This window comes from Cupressus sempervirens, chromosome 10 (assembly GCF_028749045.1).
Source record: "Cupressus sempervirens isolate cs-2001-9-10 chromosome 10, ASM2874904v1, whole genome shotgun sequence".
Classification (NCBI taxonomy): Eukaryota; Viridiplantae; Streptophyta; class Pinopsida; order Cupressales; family Cupressaceae; genus Cupressus; species Cupressus sempervirens.
In genome coordinates, this window is record NC_143127.1 from 518,899,937 (window position 1) to 518,925,673 (window position 25,737).

General features: G+C 34.9%; 1 protein-coding gene across 2 annotated transcripts in view; it reads left to right on the forward strand.

Annotated features, from left to right (window-relative positions):
- CERK1 (chitin elicitor receptor kinase 1) overlaps positions 1-25,737 on the forward strand; it is a 130,514-nt gene that overhangs the window by 102,706 nt on the left and 2,071 nt on the right. For both annotated transcript variants that reach the window (XM_089807604.1, XM_089807603.1), the window contains 2 exons: positions 6,253-6,342; positions 25,531-25,624. In XM_089807604.1, coding sequence (XP_089663730.1) covers positions 6,253-6,342; positions 25,531-25,624 — 184 coding nt within the window. The remainder of the gene's footprint in view (positions 1-6,252; positions 6,343-25,530; positions 25,625-25,737) is intronic.

The following is a 25,737-nucleotide window of genomic DNA, read 5'->3' on the forward strand; positions in this document are numbered from 1 at the left end:
CTACCAACTGCCATCTAAGATCAATGCCTTGACCTTTTGTGCCCTTTGTGGTTTGAAGCCTTCCATATACCCTACTGGGTTGAAATAAGCATTTCACTTAATGCGTCTTGCATCTTGACACGCTGTCTCATAAGAACACCAAGTACATGTAAATATTCCTTGTAATTGTTTCATTGTAAATATTCCTTGTAATTGTTTCATGCATTTACCAAGTACATGTAAATGGCCTTAGGTCCTTTGGGAAATGCGTTTCAACTGTTGAATCTAGCTCCACCTCTACATGATCTTCCTAATGGCTCATGAAAGAACTTTCCCAAGTTTTTCGGTGAAGAACAACATCCTGATGAGCATATTGCTTCTTTCTACATTGCATGTGGTGTTCATGCTATTGAATATGAGAACGTGTCTGTAAGGTTGTTCGTGGAAACTCTCCAAGGCGTGGCTGCTGGTTGGTTTTACCATTTACCACTACATACTATCAAAAAGTAGGCTACTCCCATAGCCAAGTTTGTGGAAAGGTTCAAGCCTCTTGACGATGCTCATGCATTATTGGCCCAACTTGCTCAATTGAAGAAGTCATCTCACGTGCCTATGCATGAATTTGTTGCTCATTTCAACAAATTGGCACGAAGAATTCCAGTTGATGCTCAACCTACAACTGCCAATTTAAAGTGTTTCTTTGTCAATGCTCAAATTCTTGAAGTCAGTTTTCTATTAAGGAGAGAAGCCACAACTGCTCTTGCAGCTGCATAGGCATTGGCAATTCAAATTGAAGATGATCTTATTCTTGCTGGGAAAATAAGAATCAAAGCAAGTGAATTTGAAGAAAGTCACCATTTTTACAATTCACCCTCATCTAGCACATGGATGGATCCTATAGTACAAAGGTTAGCAAATGAGATACTTGCCCTAAAAAAACAAATAGCTCAAGGCATGTTATTTGTTCCTTGTGAAGATGTACCAAGGAGGCCTCTTCCAAGTATTCCACAAAGTTCTATTGTTGGGAATCAACAAAAGTTAGCTTGACCATCTAAGAAGATTGCAATTGAAGCATCGTTAGCGAAGGCAATAGTGAAGCATCCTATATCCGAAGCTAGTAATCTTGCTATTCTCTTCCAGGAAAAGGAAGAAGAAATGGCTGGCAACTTGTCATGTCCCCTCTTTAGCTCTGTCCAGCAGTGACATGAGAGTTAGCCTATTATGGGGTCTCGTAGGTTGGCAGTGGCGTTTAGAGACTCAGTCAGGGTATACAGTGTTCGGATCTAGAGTTTTAGATAGTAGGAGGGCAGTTGAGAGCAGTTCCTTAATTGTAGGAGTTTCCTACATTTTAGGAGGTGGAGATGGGTTATAGTCTTGAGTCTCTATGAGATCATTCTATGGTTTTAGTTTCAGGAGATTCAGAGATGTTTATTCTTTTTAGGAGTATCCCTAATTTTGAGGGATGAGACTGTCAATTATTTTAGATTATCCGGCATAAGTCACAAGAGGTGACGAGTTGAGTTTCACCTTGTAGAGGTTTTTGGGCTATCATTTCACTATTTGGGAAATATTTTAATATATTTAAATATTCTCCTAAATTAGCATTTTAATAATTTAAATAAGGCTAAGTTTTTAGCCACTAGGGAGTAATAAGGAGTTTTCTGGCTCCATCTGGTGAGTTTCTCCATAATGTGATAGTTTGTTGGAAAGAGCTCGACCTCTTTTATTTAATTATCATCTTCGAGGACCTGTTTGACACTTGGAACTATTCTTATTGGTGAAATAATGATTTTCAGGTACTTGGGCGCCAATTATTAAAGAATATAACTTTATATTATAAAGTTCTCAAATATTACTTTTAGGGTTCGAATTACATGAGAAGATGATATAAGGCCAATGCAAGGAAAGGAAAAGTATCTTTGAACATTTTGGAAAACATAATTTGTTGTTTGGCTTTGATTTGAGCATTTCCTCACTAGGACGTCAAACCCTAGGCTGAGAGTTGATTGAGTTGGGACGTTGCCCTCAACTGGATCAGATTTGCTGATTCTAGCACAAGGTTTCGACATTGGTGGAGTTCCTATAGCAGTTCATATCATTGGCGTGGGAAAGTGAAGACTATCTTTACAACATTCCACAGACTACATCATTCTGGGCATTGATCATTGTGAGCAGATTTGTGCAGTAGTTCTATACCAGTTGGGCGTTGGATTTTGTGGACATAATTATTGAAGATTGCAGTCGTTAGCAACTTCTTATTTTAGACGCTGATTGTATTTGAGGTACCAAACTTTATTAGTTTTGATATCAAACTTATTGGCACAGATAAAAGCATTTCCAGAGTTTCATATGCTTGTATCAAGCTATTGTTATTGTTATCTGTTTGCTGCTGTTACTACCTTTACGATGTTCCGAGTTATTCTGAAAATATCAAATAAAATCATTCCTTCTACAACTTCCGTCTAGTTCTGCAAGATAATTAAAACACTTATAGGAGAACATAATTATTTAAATAAAATTTATAGCAGCAACAGAGTAAATATCCACTTGGGATATTTCACAACTCTCATATGTAGCATATGTAGTCTCAGAATGCCAAAGATGAAAAAATGAAGGAAATTCTTTCTTTCAATAATCAAGTCATAAAAGTGGACATCCAAGCAAGTTCTAATCAAGTTGCAAATGATGTATTTGTGTCTCAAGATCATGAACTTGAGTACACTATGCATAATTGTTCTACTCCGAAGCTTGAAAAGGAATTTCTCATAAACAATAAAGACTTTCCCAAGTTAGAAGTTTGTGAAGAGTATGCTCATCTATGCAGTGCCATTTATGTGATTGTTTTTGTGTTTTGTTTGCATTTCTGTTTTTCTTCATTTTGAAGAAGTTGCAAGTTCTTTTCCAAGCACTTGATCTTGTTTCACTTCACTCCACCTTCCATTTCATGCAAGAGCATCATTTCATTTCATTTCCATCTTTCCATGTCACGACACTACACATGCAATTACATGTTTTTCCGTCCAACATCCTCACATACATGTAATCTCATTCTCCATTTCCATTTTCATGCATCTCACTCTCCGCATCCAATCACATATCATGATTACTTGAAAATTCCTTTACATGTAATTGCATCTCGAGAACCCGTTTTTGACTAAAAGTCCTTTTTTAAAAGGTTAAAAAATGTCATGTGCATGTTTTCCCATGCACTTGGACTTCACTTTTCCTCAAAGACGTCTATAAAAGCTCACTTCACCTCAAGGCACATTGCTTCCATTCCTTCCATATGCACTTAAACGTCATGAGCAAAATACATGTAATTCCATCATTCCATGTCATAAAGCATTTCATCTCATCCCTCACACGCACTTACATGTAAGCTCATCCTCCATCCGCATTCGCATGTCTTCTCATTTTCCTTTTCTCATTACATGTTGCATATACATGTAATCCACTTTCTGTGCATTGACACTTTGAAAGCCCAAGTCACTTTTTAAAACTCAAGCATTTTCATTTACATGCATTCCCATGCGTTTGACTTTCATGTCCCAAAGTGTATTGATCACCTACTTCATGTTTTCTCTCTCCACCTACTGTTTTCCATCCTCCGGTTCATTTACAGCCATCACATGTGTTTCATAAGTATTTAATCTATACTTCAAATACCCACTCATGGATTCGTCATCGTAACTCAAATCTTAACGCTTTCATGGATTCAATCCCATTTAAACTTTCATGTTGCAGCAAGTCAAGATATGCTAGAATTTCTATGAAGAATGAAGATATCTAGTAAAGAAGGCATGATTCAAAAAAGTGGCAATTCATTTGGTCTCCATTTTCTCGATGGTTGTCTGAGAACTTGAGTTCGTGTGGGAATGCACCAAGCACTTAGTATCAGAAAAAAAAGGAATTAAAGGTGCTGATGGAAAGTTGTTTTGAGTTTACATCTGGATACTGTCGAGAAGGTCTTCAAAGTGTCAAAGACTCTAGAATGTGTCATTCTACAAAGGAGAATTCATGACAACTTGAACGAGAAAAAAATTTGATCACATCAAGATTTCAAATGATAACAGACAATTCATCAAAGAGTCCAAGGTTATCAAAAGACGTAACACTGTGATTATCAAGGTGAATGCAGTGGCACGAAATACAGGAACTCCAGATCCTGTTATCATCTGGGATTGCATTGTAAAGTACAAGGCTTTTCAAAACAATCCTTAGGATAGTTTCAATTCTTTTCCGTCTTTCTTTTTCTTCTTCTTGTTTCATGTTTGTAGTTGGAGAGGATGTATTGCAGAAAATTGTGTAATTACATGTAATACGACTTACATGTGTAATGACATGTAATCCAATTATTTCTCTTGTTAGTTAGACCTAGTCAAAGTTGGTTGAGCTGCTCCCACTTTTTCCTCCATTTTTTTCTGAACTCCTTTGCCTATATAAAGGAGTGCTCCCTCATTGTAAACATCATCTTTTGTTGCATGCAAGAAAGCTCTGCCAGACTTGTGCAAGCATAACTTTGATTGTGTAGTACAAATTTGGGAGAAAAGTGAATAAAAGGAGAAATTGGATTTGAAGCTCTGACTGGAAGTGGTTGTGATAGAGCAAATTAGAAGCATTGACTGTAATTTGTGCCTATCGTCTTTGATTTATGTTATTATTATGTGTTCAATAATAGAGCATAGTGAGTTAAGAAGCAATTGGAGCTGAAGCTTTGACTGGGAGCAGTTGTGGCAATACATAGACTAGGAGCTTTGATTGTATCTTGTATTATCATCTCAAATTCACAAAAAATATCCACCCAACAGTCAGTATAAATGTCAAAGTCATTAATATTTCTGCTGTAGGAGGCCAAAAACCCTTTTTATACTAAGCCTTGTCACTCAAAATTATGATAGGTGCCCTTTTCAGTTTTCACCATGTTCTGCCTCTTAAAACTCATGCAAACAGATTGAAGTGTGTTTCATGCAAGGTTTGTCACTAATCTGACATGTTAGGTGGAACTTACTGATACTGAAAGCCTGATTTAAGCTTTGGAAAATATTTTTCCATTGCTTAGCCAAGCCTAGTAGCTCCTCTTTTAGATGTTGTGTCTAGCCAAAGGATTTAAGAGGCAGAGCCACTATTGGCATGAACCAATGATATTCTTCCAACTTCTTATGTTGCCGGTATCCCAAGCAGAAGTTGTCAACTTTCCCTTGCCATTGACTCCAAAATATGGCTATATTATCAAGCATGCACCAAGATTATGTTTGCCACATTTTACACAAGTGTTTCTTTTGGCGACTTAAAACCTGTTTTATCTGTTTGCACAGATGTTTCTCCTTGCCAAGCGATGTCTGGTGGATACTGCTTCACCTGATGCCAAGTTTTTAATTTATCGTTGGAGATTCATAAAACTTTTACCAGGTCTATCCACCTTTAGCCAGAACAATCAGGTGGCCAAACCATCACTGGCTTGCACCTGCTACACATTTGTCGGATTTTCTTGGCTTTGGTTGTCTTTCCTTATGGTAAATCCATCTGAATTATACTCTTTTACATTTTCTTTCAGAGGAGTGGAAATCTTATGGGGAAGATTTTGATGGTTTGGTCACTTTATGCCCAGACTTTGGGTGTGGCTAGACTACATCAGCTGCCTTACATGCACCCTAGATGAAAATTTATCATGTTTAAACCATTTAAAAGGTGAGCCATCCCCATGAATGCTTGATAGAATTCCATATAATTTAAGGCACTTAAACATTGCCGTCCCAAACACCCTTGCATGCTGCTGGTGTATTTTGCTTTTAGCCCTTGGTATATTTTTTAACATAATCATTTATGTCTGCTGGTATATTTTGCTTTTAGGACTTGTGGCAATGGTCCTCATTATTCAAAAGTTGTTAGTCAAAGGATATGGACCACGACATGATGAGCTTTCCAATTTAACCAGGGAGAACATAAACTAACTTGGACTAGCACATATTGATGATTGATTATTATAACTTATGACAAGACATACAAAAAGTAGTACTTGAGTTTGGTATGGTTATGAACACTATCTAAATTGGGGTTTGGGATATGTTCATTTCACATATTACACCATTTGTATTTATCAAGGGTGAAACTTAAATATCTAGACACAGTTTATTTCTACTTGTTGGCATTTTTCTGAATATCTTGAATTTATGTTTGCTTTCAAATTGTGAATGTTTATTTTATTGTGCAATAATGTAGATGCTACAAGCAGTGAAGTATGAGTTGATTCTCAAAAACTATTTTTCCTTGCAGAAGGCAGCCATAAAAAAAATGGATATGCAGGCCACAAAGGAGTTCTTAGCTGAATTGAAGGTTCTTACACATGTTCATCACTTGAACCTGGTAGGATCTACTTCTAACTCCTGGTAGTATTTTTTGAAAATAGCAATGCATATTCATGTAGAGCATGATGGTTCCCAAATGATGATTTATATATTTTTCATTGCCTAGTATCTGTAATTGGTAATGAGGCATTCAGATTCAGATCAAAGAATGTAATTTTGGTAGCTCATTTATACTAGAGAATTTTAAAGAACAGCAGCAATACTTATGGCCCAAAAGTTGCTTTACATTGTACATCTCTGGTTTTAGTGTATTTGAATCCAAACAAAATATTTAAGGAAAATTTATTTGAATCCAAACTAAATATTTAAGGAAATTTTCTTTGTAGTTTAAGTGGAAGCTGGAACCAATAGTTTTAAAGTTTAAACAGGTGCAACTATAAAGGCTTGGTCTACTATTGTATAGTAAATAGTATTTCAAGAAAAAGGAATGCATCCTATTTTACAACATTGAATATACAAAATTGATAGCCGTTCTTGTTCATGACCAGCATTATTGTGAAAGTAAAAAATCATCTTTAGATCCTAATCAATCTTGTTACCATCTTTTACAAATCCATTTTATCTGAACAATGGGTGGCAAAGCTTCGCTTTAAAGCTGTTGACTCCTTAAGTGAAGGGACATGTTGGTGCCCAAATAAACAGATTGGAAATCCAATGAGCTTGCCCTCTCAATCCTGGCATCTCTACAATGAATACGAGTAATCAATTAAGATCCTACTCCCCTAAACTTTAGGTTCTGCACGACCTAGGCGGGTGAACCTATTCCTTAACCCTAATGTGTTGGTTAGAGACTTTTTATAGCAGACAACATTATATTGGGTGATTTCTCAAGATGGCAAGTGATTCTCAAGACTGATCAAATCACATCTTAAATAAATGCTGAATACTTTGAATTGCTTGCTTGTGAATGCTTTGAATTAGTGATTTGATTGTGTAATATAAATATGAAATGGATTTGCTCTGGAAATGTGTGATTATCTTATCTTATGTCCAATTTAGACCATTGCCTTTATCTCCTACTGACTTCTAATTAATTCATTCAAATGATCCTAATTACAACCTTAGTGACATTTCGAATAATTTGTATTGTTGCAATTGGTCTTACCGAATTTAACCCTGACTTTGAGAGACCAATAAGACCGAGAGGAGTTTAAAAACCAATCCTTCTAATTGATACTTGAACTGTAACTAGATTTAGAATCACAATAGCATAAGAGTTGTACAATGAAGCAATTTAATAAAATATATTTAGCCAAGGGAGTAAGCAAATGATTGGAATAATAGATTCATCACAAATAAAGCAACACTACATCTCTATATTGAAATAAGCATACGAAAATCAACTGGTCACATAAGTCATTTACCAATCTTGCACTTCCAGTAGACAAAACCAAAGTGTCCTGAGAGATATTCTTTTTGACAAAAACTCAAATTGTTTCTTTCTATTGCCCCTTTTCCCATATTTACAGAAGAGAATTTAGTTATCAAATGAAAGGGCACACCCCCTCGTTCAAAAGATACAGCTGTTCCTGACAGCTAATCCAAAACATAATCCGAGACATAATCCAATAAAATATTATATTTAAAATGTTTTTCTCTTCATCCGCAAATATCTTTCATGCTCCAGATTTTCCAACCGCTTTGATTAATAGATCATTTGTACTTGCACTTCTCTTTGCTGGCTAAATCCTTATGTATAATCATAGATCTCTTATTAAGGCTATGTTGGGATCATTTGCAACTCTTTCCTACACAAATACTTTTGTCACAATAATCTAAATAATTTATATCTTAGGAGAGTATTTTCAATATAAATTAATATATCCAAAAGACATTATGTGGCTAAGATAACCCTACTATTGATTTCTTTCATTTATTTTTAGGGCAAAACATTTTTTTAATGAAAAACAACATCTTTTTCAATTAAAACTTAGAAAAATTATCCAATGACCTTTTATATTTTAATGTGTCAAAAATATTTTGTTAGGATAAAAGTATTCCACTTTATTTTGAATATATCAATGGAAATCTTTCTTTGAAATAACAATGCTTAATCGGTTTAAATCAATTTGCCAAACATATGAAAAGTGTTTCCCTCAGTTTTCACAATTTAATAAAACTAAATCCATCGTTTCTTTATGTAAAATAATATTTCATTAACTTGTGAAAAACACTTCTTTGTGATATATATTTCTTGTAAAAAAAATCAATTATAATACCACCTCTTTTATATTTCACCCACATGAAAATATTTTGTCTAAGATCAAAATATATTCCTGAACTTTTATATTTTAATCATTTTCTTAAAGAATGAGATTCCCTCAATTGATTCGAAACATCAATTATTTCAAGAGGATAACCTTTCATGTAGGAAAAAGTATATTTCTTCGTTTCAATTTAAACATTTTCATTTTCTTCTCTCCTATTTAGAAGTTTTTACGTTGTACTTTATATATCTATTATCTGTATAACTGAAAATATTTTACCCTATCTGAAATGTATCAGACATGATTGATCTCCACCAATACTTCTTATGATGCGTTCTCACGAAAATTTAAATCCCATAGTCTCATATCGGCATTATTTAATCCTTTTATTAAACTATCAGAGTGAAATATGTATGATAAAGGTAGGATCCGATGAGGGAAAGTAGAAATTGATATGGTGAAAATGGAAGAGAGAAACGTCATAACAATGCGAGTGTGAGCAGTATGTAAGAAAAGGTAGTAGGGGAGTACGCAGTTTACAAGGAAAATCGGACTTTAACCACCCGACAAATGGTGCTAAGGATTGGAAGAACTAACAGAATGATGGAAAATTATATCAAGGAATGGAGCGACAATGCTGTTCAAATCAAGGAGAAAGAACACGATGGAGCAATGCTGGGGTGCCACTGTGATTGACCTAAAAAATGATGCTTGGTGCAACTCACAGAGCGGGCCTGATTGTAGGTTATCTCAGATTAATGAGATAGAACTCACATTTGAGGGTTTCTTTTTTCTCATATGTAATCATTGTAAGATGATGCAGACTGTGTATATCCCCTCTATCTAATTCATTACTCAATAATGACGCTGTCTTTGTTCCACCATTACTCATGATAATGCTCATTTGTTTATCGATAATCTCTGTACTCTTCTTTTCCATTCGCTAAAGGAGATTTATTAGTAAGATATATAAAGCTTAGTAGAATATTTGACGTCTGAAAGCTGATTGTTTCTGTTAACAAGTCATATTGTAGAACATCAGATTGCTCGCAAGATGAGGAAAAACAAAGGCACAAAAGACATCTGCAATATATCCTGCAACCAAAACTAGCTCTACGTTGGAGAGACCTGCTATATTTATCTTTTAAAATGGTTACTGCATCTATGTAGAGTGACTCTATTACATAATTCTGAATACTATTTTAGTTCCTTTATACAGACCAATAATTCCTGATTTAACAAACTTTGGAGTTCCATCCGCCAAACACAATCGAAGAAGATGATAAAGAATGAAAAACACTTGGAAACATTGATCTTCTTCTCTTTTCTCTAATGTAATTGCCATGGCTGAACACAGCAACAAAGCTCTACTCAGAATTTATTAAAAACCTTTCTATGATATCCCCCATTACTGTGAATGGTGTTGCAAGGAAGTTTCCAAAGCATTTTAATTAATGATTCTTTTCTAATCAGAATGTTTGAAAACATTTTTACTTGGTCTTATTCATTTGTTTTCATACCTCGCCCTTCTCTTCTCTCTGTAGTTTCAGTGAAACGATCCCTCTCTTTTCTTCCTTTTAGTTTAGCCAATAATGAAAAAGTGCAGCCCGTAATTAATAAATCTGGACAGTTTCTGGGCTTACCTGCACGAAAAAATCATTAAGAATATTGTAAAATTGTCCCCCAAGGCTATCTAAGCGGTTTGGGCATTCATTTGTAAAATAAAATAACCATTCAGGTCATATTCAGCTCCAAAAATCCGCCTAAATAATTTGCACGGGACTCTGTTCTCGTTTTAATATGCCGAGTACTTCGTATTTGTGATATTCCAGGAAGACTCTATGAGTACTATCACTCCTTTGTCTTTAACTCGAGCAAATCTCGGTATTTTCAATGTTCATTTCTTAAGATAGATTTCAAAATTAATCATAATGTTCAATTTATGTATGCTGAATCAAGCTGGACGTGGGTTCTTTTTGAGTTTCATCAAATATTTGCCATGAGTCTTCAATGCTCTTTGAATACGAAAACCAATTTTTTAAGTTTTTACATGGTAATCATGAAATAGACAAAAACAAATAGAACAACTTTATCGCATAATTAAGTTTATATCTTGATGAAATATATATCTCATAAGATATTTGAAAAGTATCCAGCAGTATGATAATAATAAATAATTCCTATCGTGTTTCTTATCAAAAGATATTTACCAATAGTTTCAACGAGTTTCTTTGAGATATTAAGCTTCCTCCAATTGATGTTTAATGGGCCTACACCTTTATTATATAAGCCTTTTGCAAAATATATATTGCTTACCTCTTTCCTCTTTTATATTTTACTTTAAATCATTAAATGCAAAAATATTTTAAAGCTCATACATACCTACATCTTTATTATATAAGCCTTTTGTAAAATATATATTGCTTACCTCTTTCCTCATTTATATTTTACTTTAAATCATTAAATGCAAAAATATTTTAAAGCTCATACATATTTCATCTTTGTGCATAATAGGGCTATAACTTTTCTTGCCATACATTGCATTTAGTTGATGATGTATTAAGATAATACCCAATCAAACTCGCACATTATTTTTTATTACAAATCATTTATGCTTTATGTATCGTTTGGGAAAATATAGATTTGAATTTACTTTCATTTGTGAGTGACCGAATGCATTTATAAATAAAATATTGTGGCTTTTAACTAGATTAAATAGATTTGTATTAGATAAGGGTTTAAGATATTTATCTGTTCCAGCTGAAAGAATCATAATAAGATCTAAAAAATGCTCAATTTCACAACCTGCAAAAGATTAAATAAAAATAATCTGCAATTTGTATTAGCATAGGAAGGTATTAAATGTAGTCTCGAGAGTCTGCATAAAGCATCGTTTAATACAAGCCATTGTAAGGATACATCATTGAATCAAAGGATTAGATTAGATGTAAAGATAGCATCATATGAAAACAGAATCAAAATGACCTTGGGAAAACATAGAAAATGAAGGTACAGGGAAAAAACAAATTGGCGCCAAGGTATATTGTGACACAAATAATGTGAGTGACTCATCAGTTTGGCACCAAAACTTATCATTCAATATTTTTTGTTGCTTAAAGATGGTCATTTTGTCATGATTTCCATAGTGCACAGTAAATAATTAACTGCAAAAAGATCAGGCTCTGCAAAAAAAAGCAAATGGGATCATATGGCACTGAGGTTTTGCACAAATGTATATAGTGGTACAAGTAACACAAAGGAACAATTAGTTTAAAATTAAAACTTAACATGCCAAATTAATTAATGCCCCAACATGGTTACTCTGATGAGTGTTTTATTTTACAATTGATAGATCTCGAAGTAATGCATATGGAATAACTCTAAGAAAACTAGAAAATGTTAACATAAGAATCTACAAATTGGTATAAAGATATTGAAATATACACGGAGTAAAGATATTTAAATATATCCGAATCCAGCCTTCCAGGCACGAATCCGGTAACTAGGTTAAATTGACATAAGAATACTCGTGTGCAAAGAAATTGGTGTCCCAAAATGCGTACATGTGATGGTGCTGCATCTCCAAGTACATATCTCAAAGTGGACTACCTGATATATGCATCAAAGCCATGTTTTAGGGGTTGAAATTGTTAGAAGATGAGCGAACATAGGAATTTCACATGATTGCATATGAATATTGTCCTTTTGGCATGGTGTCTGGAACTCTAAATTTTTGCAAAATTTAAGGTTCCGACATGACCATCGTTAATAATCAGATATTCCTTGTATCTTCTCTAGGAAATGTAATATGTTGTTTCACCAAATAGAGATTTGTGTTCCTATGCTAAGTTGTCCGTGTGAGTGTGGATAGGGTCTTGTCATGCTTAGTAAAATAATCAGCTTTTCCAGGATGATATATTTCCACTTAGCTAAGCCCAATTTTTAACCATTTATTACTCACTTCATAAGGAATTTACATATATTCTCACACTTGTACTAGGGAGTCAACACCCATCCTGTAATGTCCCCTTTCTAGCATTCATAGCATGATGTTGTCGTTAGCCTATTTCCCCACAGTCCCGTAGGCTAACTAGGACATTAAAGGGGCTTAGAGGCCGTTTGGCCTAGACAGTTTCAGTTGCAGGTCTTTCTGAGGGGTTCTGGGGCAACTTTGGGCATACTTACTATTTATAGTAAGTCATCTTGGACATGGCTGGACATTCAGTCACAGTGGTATGTCGATGGTAATTGTTTAAAATCGACAGGAAAACTTATTTATCATTGATAAGATTTGTTATGCATTGATAAAGCCATTTTATAAAGTTAAATTTAAATATTTGACTTTATTAATGCATAGACTATAGTTTGTGGGAAATATTTAAATTAAAAGAGTTCCCTTTATTTTTATAACACATTGGAGACATAAGATACATAAAGGGAGTTATGTTTTATCCCACATTGAGAAAACGAAGGATTGAGCTTTTGTGAGAACGCTATAAAAGAAATGGAAGAGCTTTTTTTTTGTATGCTTGGATGAAGATTAATGTTATGTTGGTGGATATCTGATTATCGGGCTTGGAGGACGGAATCCCTCTTTGCTAGCATTCTCTTCGCTGTTGGAAGACAGAGTCAGGAGGATCAATGGTGTTTTCACTTCAGGAAACACACTGGGTTTCATTTGGGGCGTTCGCATAAAGAAATTTACAAGGGTTTGAGGTGCAGATCTGAAGTTAGTTATTGCTATAGTGCTGCATGAACAGTATTTTGCTACAGTCAGCATGAACAGTATTTTGCTACAGTACGGCGTGAACAATGTTGGTATCAAGTTTACTTGTTTTTCCGGCTGATTAGAAGTTTGGAGGGCTGCCGACTACATCTGCAAAATACTACGGCAACTAATTCCAGGTTTCTTCTGTCAATTTTTGATACTTTGCATAATAATTGTTGAATACAAGTCTGAATAGTTGTTGCAGCCTTTAAGGCAGCTGTAAGTGCACATCTACATTTAAAAATCACCCTTTTATCAGCAGATTGAAAGAGTTTCCAGATTTTTCATATACTGTTGAATGTGTGCCAAGTGTTTGTGAAAATGTTATGATGTGTATTATGCATTTTAATGTCACTTCATAGTTGGTCGTAAATCTACTCATTGGAAAGCAATTTATTGAGGAAATCAGCTTTATGAGTTTGCATACAAAGTGTTTGACAATATTCCTTAAGTTAAATTTCTACAAGTCAAAGTTCAAATCAGGGGAGGATATTACACATCCTCACTCTTGTACCAAGTGTCTCAACATTTATTGCATTATTGGAGGTTCAATCAGTCATCCACTTCTACCTTTTATGATAGACATGCTTATTTGTGCTCATTTTCATTGTGGAAGTTATTGTTGGATGTTGCATTCAGATATTGGCCACTCCAACGGGCCAGACATCTGCAAGTCTTTCATATTCTTTCCAATTGAGGGTTTCTAGAAATTTCTGCATTGACTTTATTGTATGAGAATTGTGCAAATATTTAAGTCCATATAGCATTTTGATGTATTTTATCTGTTTCTATGTTACAAGTTCAGTAACGGGTATAGATTAGGGGACTGCTAACTTTTCAATACCATTTGTATTGTTCATAATGAGAATGTCCATCAAGAAACTATAAATAAAATAAAAATATAAAGAAAATAACCATAATGAAACTATAAATAAAATAAAATAACCATAATGATAATATCAGTGGTTGATATGTTTAATAATTTTAATGCAATCAGAAATGAAATAAAGAAAATACAACAGAATACTGCCTAATATCATGGGTGACATTATGAATTATGACTAAGGTTAAGTTGCATTCTTCTTGAAGTAGTCTCTTGTGAGTTCACCCTTAAAATTGGTTGGCAATTTAGGATCCTTGAAGAAGGATCCAAACTGTTTCTAAGTAGAAACATAAAAAGGATTAGCACTGGGACAATTTGAGTTGAGGTATAGAGGCTTTCTTTTGAGAGATTAATAAACTAGCTTTATTGTAAAAAAAGAAAGCCACTGGGAAATCCAGACTTATGAAGCCTAGCCTTTATTGCTAAATATTGATTAGATATCATTCGCTTGAAGACACGAGGTCTGAAGTAAAGTATTATCCTGTTTGTTCAAAGCTTCTGTCTATGTTTTCTATGTCATGGATATCTCATCTCCTGTTATGGCTGAGTTTTTGATATTTGGTTTTCCTTTCTGTTGGTACCAATATTGGTACCCCACGTTTATAGCCAAAGCTCAAGTCATTCTTGTCACATCAATGTTAACTATGTATCTTGATTCTTCCTATCAAATGGAGTACACAAGCGTTGGTAAGTTCCTAGATTTCTACTAACAATGTATTCATGATGTTTGTCATGGATATTTTCAAGCTCTACATTCTAAGAATGCTCCAACACAGGAAGGGGAGGAAAGAAGTAAAGAGAAAAAGTAAGGTATGTGTTTTGATTATTCCTATCAAATGGAGTCCAAAAGTGTTGGTAAGTTCCTAGATTTTCACTAACAATGTATTCATGATATTTGTCATGAATATTTTCAAGCTCCACATTCTAAGAACGCTCCAACGCAGGAAGGGGAGGAAAGAAGTCGAGAAAAACTAAGGTAGTAGATGCTAGGTAGAAAATTTAGTGGGCCATAGTTTAAGATAAGCCATAAATCAAAGAGAGCCGACCAGTTTTACTGAAAACAAGAAAAACACATAAAAGAAAAGTGCCGTTTCTATAAAAGTACATGATCAAACTTGTCATTATTCCTTAAAATTATTTTTTGAGCAGAATTCAACTATAGCAATCAGTCTCCTTGGTGAGAGCAGAAACATTTGAGTGATAAAGACTGCTCAAAAATGTTCTGGAAGGACAAAGACAAAGTTTTAAGTGATTACTTTAACCTAAAGCAGGCATCTAGCAGATAGATGTAAGCAACTGGTCAATTCTGTCGAGCCATATTGGAGTTTTAGCAGTTTTTACCATTCAGTTACTAGTTGGTGAAGGGGGCGTGTGAAGTGAGGAAGGTGTTTGCTCCCTTCGAGGGGCCAAATCATATTGGCAAGCCATACATGAAACAGGCATTAAATTCTGTGTCCTACTATTCCCACACTTAAACACAACTGCTCAAAACAGATTCTGCAAAGAATTGTTATAAGCGTAGATGGCGTACCCAAATGGAACATACACTCTCTTGTATCTTCCACAAACATAACAAGTCAACCACTAAGCACATCCACAAGTTCGAATTCAAACAATGGTCATGGGTGAGAAAGATTTCACTCAAAAAGTTATGGCACCTAAAACAAACTATTGGAAACAATGACACATGCTAGGGAGTTTGGTGGAGAATGAAAACATGGGCAAAAATACAAAAGATCAAGGATTGGCCATACTGTAAGACTCAAACTATAGGTCAATTTGGGGAGCAGATGGAAGGCATGACAGTATTGAGAAGTTTGAAATTCCAAAAGGATGAAGGGAAGAGAGGAATTAGAAAAGAAAGCATACTTAGGACAGGAAAACAGACAGCAGATTAAAACAAGAAAGACACAAAAATAGACCTGATATGTATGGGCTTAGATTGACTCAAACTAGGGGCATAGCCTGTTATATCTGGCCCGTTGGTGTGACAGAGGTTAGAAGTTGCTCCCGTTTCTACATGAACAGCCATATCAGTTGAAGATCCCCTTATGACTACCTTAGTACTAGGTATTTATCTTTGTGATGTTTGAGTTTTTTGCATCGCAACATCCATACTATGTCTATCACTACTTCCCTCACTCTCACTCTCACTCTCACTCTCACTGCTGCTCATGATTATGCATTATAATATAGTGTTCGAAGTTTAAAGAAAAGGTATATTGTAAACAAAGTGGAAGTAAACAAATTAAAAAATGAAAAACAACCTAGAATGAAGCAGATTTGATTGCAAAACCTCCTCTTGCAACTCTAAAATGATAAATTTCTTCCCTAGTTGCTCCTACTCTTTCTTTTTCTTCTTGGTGAGAATGGTTAAAAATTAAAATGAACAATTGTTAATCTTTTTGGTCTTTTTAGCTCCTCAAATAGGGTTTTCTATTTTTTAATTACTTTTTCTACAAATGTGGAGTTTGTGTGGTCAAGTTAAAATCAGCTTTTTTCCATGTTTGTTGGATTTTTTTCTAGTGCCCTCAAGGACGATTGGGAGACAGTTAAGGGATGGCTAGGCTGTCCTCGGGACAGATTGCCATCCCCAAGTCTTTTGTTGGCATAAAAAAGCTGTCCACGATGGTCCCCCATTTCGGAAAAAAATGAAATGGATTTGGGGACAAGAAATTCCCATACTGGGGATGAATGCGGGTCAAAAAACATAGGGGACACATCCCTGTAGAACATAGGTTGTTATAGATAGACACTTCTAAATTGTAAACAAGTTCCTATGAGAAATGGCATTACACTAGAATTGATACAAATAACAAAGAGATAATGGATCTTTTGAAAAGAAAGGGGAACACAATATACACCATAAGTGCAAGGTCATTTATAATAGACATGCTCTTTGAAGCATGAAAAAGATTGTTAACAAAGATGAAATGGTTTGTGTAAGGTTCCTCTATAGTTTAAAAATGTAATGTCCCCTTTAAGGCATCATCTTTTCTACACTTTAGCCTATGACTTTGGTCCCTATAGGCTAACATGGTGATTAGGAAACCCTTATGAAGATTTTCTTCAATTAACCTTTTGGTGCTTATTTCAGTACTCTCCATCTCAGTGCATCTGTTTATTTGTGATTTGGCTTCTAGAGGTCTCACAAGCTCCTTCTATACACACTATTTTAGTAAGTCACTTGGACGTTTGACTCCATATTTACGATTTATGGTAATAAGTCATTTGGGTGGTCAAAGGGCACCATGGTTATATCTAAGAAGTTGTTAGGAGTTAGGATCAATTGTTGGTTTGATATTTCATATTTAATGGAGCATAATAATTAAATTAAATTAATTTAAGTCTAATCTACCATTAACTATAATATAACTAATTAAATTAAATATCTTTATGATGAAAGGGGATATAATGGGTTGTGCGCAAATTTTTTTATTAATGTCAAAGTATTTAATTATAGTGTCAAATGGGGTGCCAACATATGGAGGTATAAGATTATTAATATGGCTATAGGAAAGTTTTAACATGAAGTCAATTAATAAAATCCTCTAGCTTGTTCAAGAAGCTACTTCACAAGGAGGAATTAAGAGTAAAAGGGCGATTTATCCCACGTGGAGTGTGGAGGTTCACTTTGTGGTTGAGGAGTCTTTATAAATGAACCTTGTCTTCATTGAAGGGCATGTTATGAGAATATTGTATTTAAGTTACGAAGGGCATGTTCAAGTGACTGGTTATTCCCAAGGACGGAACCTCTTGGAATTTGAGGTTGGATGTAAGAAGCCCTGCTGGTTCTAACTTCGACGAACACCAATTTTCTTCACTTTTTAGATGTCTGACATTTTGTCAAATTCTTTGCATGAAACCTTTAGCTCGCTGTCTTTTATTTCAGGTTGTATTTGCTTACTTCGTGCAATCCCTTTTTACCATTTGAATGCATAAATATGATTTTTACAGGTCAAATGTGCATCTACAGCCAATAGACATTTTTACAAACCTTTGGCATACAATCTCTCTTGCGCACTAACTTCAACTTGAAATGGATCAATAACAAGTATTAACAAGGCTCACACATATGCAATAACGTATATTATTAAGAACCTAAAATTGTTGATGATGTTGCTAACCGCTTTGCAATAGTACTTTAATTTTCCAGACTACAGCATAACCAAATACAACTCTTCGACTTGAAATGCAAACCAAACAACTAGATCACAGCCTTGAAGTTCAGATTGCAGGTCATGAATTAATGCTGCTATGAATGCCAGAACTGGTCTTTACCCTTGCGTTTTGTCTTGGAAAATTATTGCAGCCTTTGCTAGCTGCTTCCCACCCCACTTTCAGATTCTTTAGAAGCTGAATTAATACCAAACGCTGCCTCTAGGTGTAACAGTGATTCACAGCACTACCAGATGTCCAATCACATACAAACTTCAGAATTTTGACCTCTTATAAATACCTTCAATACAACAATTATTGCAGACCTGTAATTCCCAACAACCTGTAAATTTGGCCTTCAAAGCTACAACTGCTTACACAGAAATTAAGGCAAACTTGGTCTGAAACCCTTGATCGACTTGCAGCTAAATATTGGATGATTCGGTATACAACACCGAATTTCCAATTAGAATAATCAGAATGAATCTTAGTAATTCAGAGCACAATTTACCATCTCTTTCAATGGTTCACAGTGCAGATCAGAAGAGGAATCAGTCCTCACAAAACCCTTGAAACCTTCAGCCAAAATTCACAATTGATAAAAATCAATTCTTTTTCTCCATGAAGTCTCTTTTATAATGCAACTTGGCTTCTTCCTCACACTTTTCACTTGCAAACTTTACTTTTGGTTGCATTTTTGGATTTGTAATAATATAAAATGATAATCATTTCCTCCCAAAACTGTGATCAATTCCTTGGCATAGACTTCCATGAATTAATTAAATAAATGGCCCCTTCTAACGATGACTCTACCTTCAACTTAAGTGAAATTATAAAGATAAATTATAACTTTATAATAAGCCATTTAATGATTTAATGTAATTTAACCACTAAAATAATAATAACTCCCAAAATACTTATCCTTTAAATACGCCGTTTGAAACAAGAGCACACCTATTATTTCCCCATGCGACCAAATGAACAAAATAGAAAGGGTCCATCTCAATCATCACCAAACTTCCATAAATAGAAGGAGCATGAAACTAAGCTCAAATGAAGTTCAATTTGAGTGAAATGAGTACCAAACTGGAACATATTGAATTGTGAAGAAGACAAGACCCTCCCATAGCCAAGCCTCTATCTCAGACAACCCTCTTGTTGGCAATTTGGCTAAGGTAGAAATTGAATGTTGTCATTTATGGGAACATATCTTCAGTATGAAGAAGGAAAACCTTGAAGATGAAGTTATGGCATTCATACTTAGAAAATTGTCTAAGTATCAGTTAGTTAATTTGGCAGAGCAGATACAGTTTTGATATGCGCAGTTGGCAGAGCATTATTGGCATGTGTGTAATTAGGTATGAACATGATAGAATGTCAAGATGACGTGTTCAATTGTGTGAGTTAGTATGGTCAGTTGGAAGGAGATATAATAGTTTTACTAGTTGCGGCATTATACAGACAAGAACAGTGTATGACAGGAAATGGATAATTATGGATTAAGGAATTATTTTGTTTACAAAATAATTACTTAATTAATTAGGGACGACATCCTAGATGTTAACCCTAAGACAACGAGTTGTAATAATATATTTTGTCAAGCATGTAAAAGCTTGAAGGCCGATTGGATGGTATTTTGAGAATTGCAAAGGTATAAATGAAAGTTTGTAAATGTAAACCTAAGTGTGCTTCTTAGGAAGACTATGCGAACTTTATATGATGCGAATTTTGATGTATGACTAGAGGTATGCTAGTTTTGTGAAGAACAACAAGAGTTATATAAGATATTGAAGATATCAGCAGCAAACAAAGAGGTTTTTGTATCTATCTTTTTGTATAATGGAATTACATTGTATATTGCATAGTTTAAAAAATCAATATCGGCAATATCAGCCCAAATTTTTTGAAAAACTCAGTATCGGCAAAAACTGGGCAAAAAATTTGGCAATAAAATCAACACTATTATTGAACATTTGAAAATATAAAATCTTAAAATATTCTTAAAAATGCATACATACACCAAATTTGTGGAATATATAATAATTTGAGATATCCACCATATATCATTCAAAGTTTTAAGTTAAATAGTAATTCATAGCAAGAGGAACTTAGTAGAGTAACATACTACTAGAATTGTATACAAAAAACAAGTAGTACATCTGAATATAAATAAGTTCGATACATAGAAGTCAAACTCAATGCAACTACTACTTTTGAATACATATTAAGTTTCAGTTTCAGTATCAATGAAAACTGAAAGTAGCAATCATAAATTATATCCATGAGTAAAACTCAAAAAAGACATTGTTGCTTTTGGGTGGGTGGTGTTGACATAGTTGTTGTGGCAACATCCTCAATAGGTGTCGTAATAGGTGCCTCACACTCGACAGAAGCCTCTGATGGATGACCAAGCTCATGTTCCTCTTCATGTGCTGCCACATTTGCATCCCACTCATCTACTTCTCTCTCAAGCTCAGCTAGCTACTCATTTGTCAATAAAGGTTCACCAACATTTGCATCCTCATGATTAGGAGGAGCAATCCAATTGGCTGAATATGGATCAATGTTATCCAAGTCTAGTGCTTCATATGATTCTTGCCCTTTCACTTTCTTCTCGTGCAAGAGAAGGTTGTACTTCACATAAACCAAGTCATTCAGGTGCTTTTGAGTCAACCTATTACGTTTCTTTGTGTATATGTTTTGAAAAGTACTCCAATTTCTCTTACAGCCAGAAGCACTACAAGGTTGCAATAAAATTCGGATGGCAAACTGTTGAAGATTAGGTGTTGTGGCACCATAATCCTCCCACCATAGATCTGCAAAGGATTAAAAACCATTTATGATGTGGTAAAACTTCCAATAAACTTCATGAGCAAAATAAATGATATGATAAAACTAAACACATGTTCTTTTTTACTTGGCTGCAAGGTGTATCTCCTATGTTCACAATCAAGAGAAGAAAACAATGGCCCCTCTTCCCTTTTGTAGCTTTGCAACTCATTAAGTATGAGGTTTCGGAGGTCCGCATCAGCAAGCAATCCTTGAATACATGTGTCCAAGCCAATTTGAACCTCTGCATCTGCTTTAAAAGTGTTGGAGAAATCGTACTTAGGGTTTAAGAAGTAGGTAGCTGTATGAATGTGTTGGAGTTGTTGGTTCCACCTAAGATCAATGATGTTCCATATGAGTCTATATTTGGTTTCCTTTGACCTATACAAGTGCTGAATGGCCTCTTTTGCCCTATCCATGGCCTCATATAAAAATCCCAATCTCCTCTTGAGAGGTGGATTTACCCTGAATACACCATTGAACATAACTACTGATTTTTGGAAAACTATTATAGAAGTTTTGGACAGATTCAAGGTTTTCTGATCAAAGCTTCAAAGTCTGGAAGTATTGAGGATTTGTGAAGTTTGGTTCAATTTAGATGTGTTGTAGAAAGAGGCATGGGACTTCGTTTGTTATCTGCTCTAGGTCTGGACATATAGCCAGTGTATTGCTTCATTTTCAAGGAGATTAGGATCAGAAATAATTACCAGAACTTCTTACCTTGATGTTTAGACAGTTTGAAACTTGGCTCAAACTCATTCTTTCCACCTGAAGTCATGAGCATCCAGCAGTACATAAGATTGGCGGTTGTTGATCTCTATAGGGTAAAAATGTGAGGAGATCAGTTGCAGTTGGATGAGAAATAGATGACCAATACATGGGCTATCATTCACAGCAAGAGCAGACTGTGTAGACTTTCTGGGCATTCGATGAGCCATCACTTCAGCGGTCATGTTGGTAAACATATGCCGTGTCTTCCAGACAGGTGCTGTAATCTACAATCTGAAAACTTTGTTCATAGCTGCCTGTTAAGGCATTGGAAAGTATTTTATTTGGCTCAAATCTATGTATTTTCCGGTGGTTCATAACTATTGTCTACTTCCATATTTGTACCTTGTACTAACCCCTGCTGGATTTGAGTTAAAATATTGAACTAAAAACTGACGAGAATTTTGTCAAACAGTTGGAATATAACCAGTACTTGAAAATTATGTGCTACTGTCCAGCTATTTACTATTCATGAAGTTTAATGCCAAGAACATATTAAACAAGATGTCAATGTATTCAATCTAACTAGACTTGGAGCTGAACACAAACTCATCACAACATTTTATTCCTACCAGTAAAGTCAATGGACTTAAGCTATAGACGAAGACTGGGATGCAATCATATACTATCATCAGAAAATGACATTACAGAGTGGAGAAAAATGGACAGACCTGATTCTGTTGACTGTAGCTAGATGTCTTGGAACCTGCAGCAACCAATAATTCTGCCAAGGATAGCAGTTACACCACCCGACTGCCCACTGCTGCTGAATCCCAAACATGGGGGAAATCTGACTCCTACTGCGGTGTGGATAATGCCGTGTCTATGGGAATTAACTGCCTGGAGTGAGCCGACCCATGAACTGGTGTGGAAAGGCAGCGTAGACTGTATTGACTCCCCAATTCCAACAGCCCATGAACTCCCTGCTGGACATGAGAGTGGAAATGTCTTGCACTCGTAAAGGCCTGACCCCATGACCTCTGTTGCAGCCCGCAACTCCAATACTATGGTGTCAACAACCTGTGGTTACTTTCCTTGACGTGTGAGTTGAGGCGTTTGACTGTGGAGTGCCTTCCAACGATTGGGATGATTCGCGTGTACTGTTCTCACTGGCAACTTCTTAATCCAAATACTGACTTGTTTAGCTGACCAAGTTTCTGTTCAGATGCATGGAATACCATTAATGCATTTAATCCATATTCTACTGCAAAATCTGACTGTACTTCAACTGTCGGAATAGGAATCACATTTTCTCTTGCTGATTTCTGCCTGGGCTGTGTATTAACTTGAAAGAGGAAACATTGAGGTGACATCCAACTTCCTCAAACAACACGAGGGATTTCGTCCTCAGAGTTTGCCAGTCACATCAAAGCAACCAGAAATTTTAATATTTTCACTTCATAAATTCTTGTATGCAAATCCCAAGATGAAGTCTCTTATTTATAACCTCGAAGTGAGGGAAAAGTGTTGGGATAAGAGAAGCGGGATTAAACTCCAATTTCATCCTGTAGTCGCTTAAGTCACCTTATAAAGTAAATGACTTTTTAAAACATAAAGTAACTTTATTAAAACACTTTCAATACATTAAGTGACGACTTAAGATAAATCTCCCTTGTCACTGGCAGACATCCTGACTGGTGATGCCGTTAATCTATCTGGATGTGGAAATAGATTAACCTGGCGCCATCGAGCTAGTGTGAGAGAGGGGACATGACATACCTAGTTGGGCTGTATTAAAAGAGAACTCTGAGCATCTTAATTGGGTCTCTTATCCTTTGTTAGCTGTTTGTCAATTTAATTCTACAAAGCCTCATTAGAAATGCTGCCAATTGTTTGTCAAAATGACTTCCTTCTAAATCAATCCTTAACCAATGGATGTTAGTTGAAATGCTTAAGTATTTGGGATTTATTATTTCCTAATCCATGTGGTAATTCAGGTTGCTATTGATTTACAAGTGTATGGCAGTATTTCTACGCAATTAGTTTCTGCTTGTAATGTGTTCACTTGGCACAGGAACTTTGGGAAACTCAGAACATACTTTGCAAGACAACTGTTTAATGAAATTTCTCCAAGACGTATTGATTTTTTAAGGGCTAAATTGGTAGGGTATATAACAGAAAATGACCCATTTAACAATCGGAAACAAAGAACAAAACAAAACAAGAAGTCATAAGCTGTAACAATACACTGAAACAATCTGTCTTTCATGTGGGGATTAAAATAATGAGTAGTAAGGGAAACATTATTATTATGCACATTTTAAACTTATTTGTTATAGAGTATAAAAATAGAATTTGGCATGATAAAAAAGGCGTATTTTAAATGTAGTGTCAGAATAGATTTTGATTAATGTTCATCTCAGGGAATAGAATTTGATTGATGTGAAGATGAGTAATACTTATCTTCTTGTGTAAAACCTCTCAAACACTAGATGCACTACTAAATATATACAGTAGAATCTTTAGCTTATTTGTTATTTTCTTGTGTGAAACCTTCACAAACATTAGATGCACTAACCAAATATATACTGTATCCCTTGAGATATACTTAATCCGACCCCATCATTAAGGGGGGTTCTCATTAGTTATTTATTTACCATGTGCGGTCAACCACATTATGAAAGCATTGTCACTATCTACATAGAGGAAACTGAAAATTGAATGTGGATGTCCATAATTAGAATGAATAGATTTGAGAAGATTATTCTACGAGTGCTAGTCAAGGTAATAATATGATCAAGGGTGATGTCAAGTGTACATAATCATAATGAAATAAAACCCGACTCTATTAGAGTTACCACAGCCAATAACCTACAAAAATGTATGATCATCGTAACTGTATTCAAATCTCTAGATTAACAGATTCAGTTCACTGGACTGATCAACTTATCATATTATTTGGAATATTGCATGGAGCATTTAGTTAAGGTTCACAATTTCTTTGTAGCTTCAAAGTATTTATGTAAACATGACACAACACAAAACAATTTGAATGAAAAATTCTCTGGACATTGCAATTCGCTTCTTTGTAAGAATAATCTTATTGTGTTTGCAGTTTGTACATCATCATCTTACTAGGTTGTGGATGCAACAATTCTGTCCCTATACTTGGAGGATCTTGCTCAAGAATGGGAAGATTTTATTTTAAATAATTAGGGATAAAATACTTTTAAAAAGACGAAACCTCATTAATGCATCAATAATGATTATGAGTAGTCATAAGAAAGGATATGACACTTCAGAAGGAGGTGCATGGACTATGATAATCCTGGATACACCATTGTACCAGTAAGTCATTGAATGAAATAGGGATACCATATTATATCAACGTTTTTATTATAATTTGCATCTTAGATGACATTAAACAACCTTTTTGAGATATACCATCTAATTGTTGCAGGCTTGTAGCAAGCAACAGGACCAAAAGCATTCTAGCAAGAGTCTTAAGCACAATGCAGAAGCAAATCATAAATTTATCAAATTTTGCCAATACATGAATTTAAAGGGTGACTATTGTGGCATTTATTTATTTACTCAGGCAAACACCCTTTTGTTTGATTTGTATGAATACAGGTGCGCTTAATTGGTTACTGTACAGAGGAATCTCTGTTTCTTGTCTATGAATTTATTGAGAACGGAACCTTAAGTCAGCACTTGCATGGATCAGGTAATGCATGTGTGGGCCTGTAAATTTGAAAGAAATAAGTTCAGAAATAGAAACTGAGACCTTTTGAAAATAATAGTATATGTATTGTTACGTGAAAAAGAAATTGCTTATGG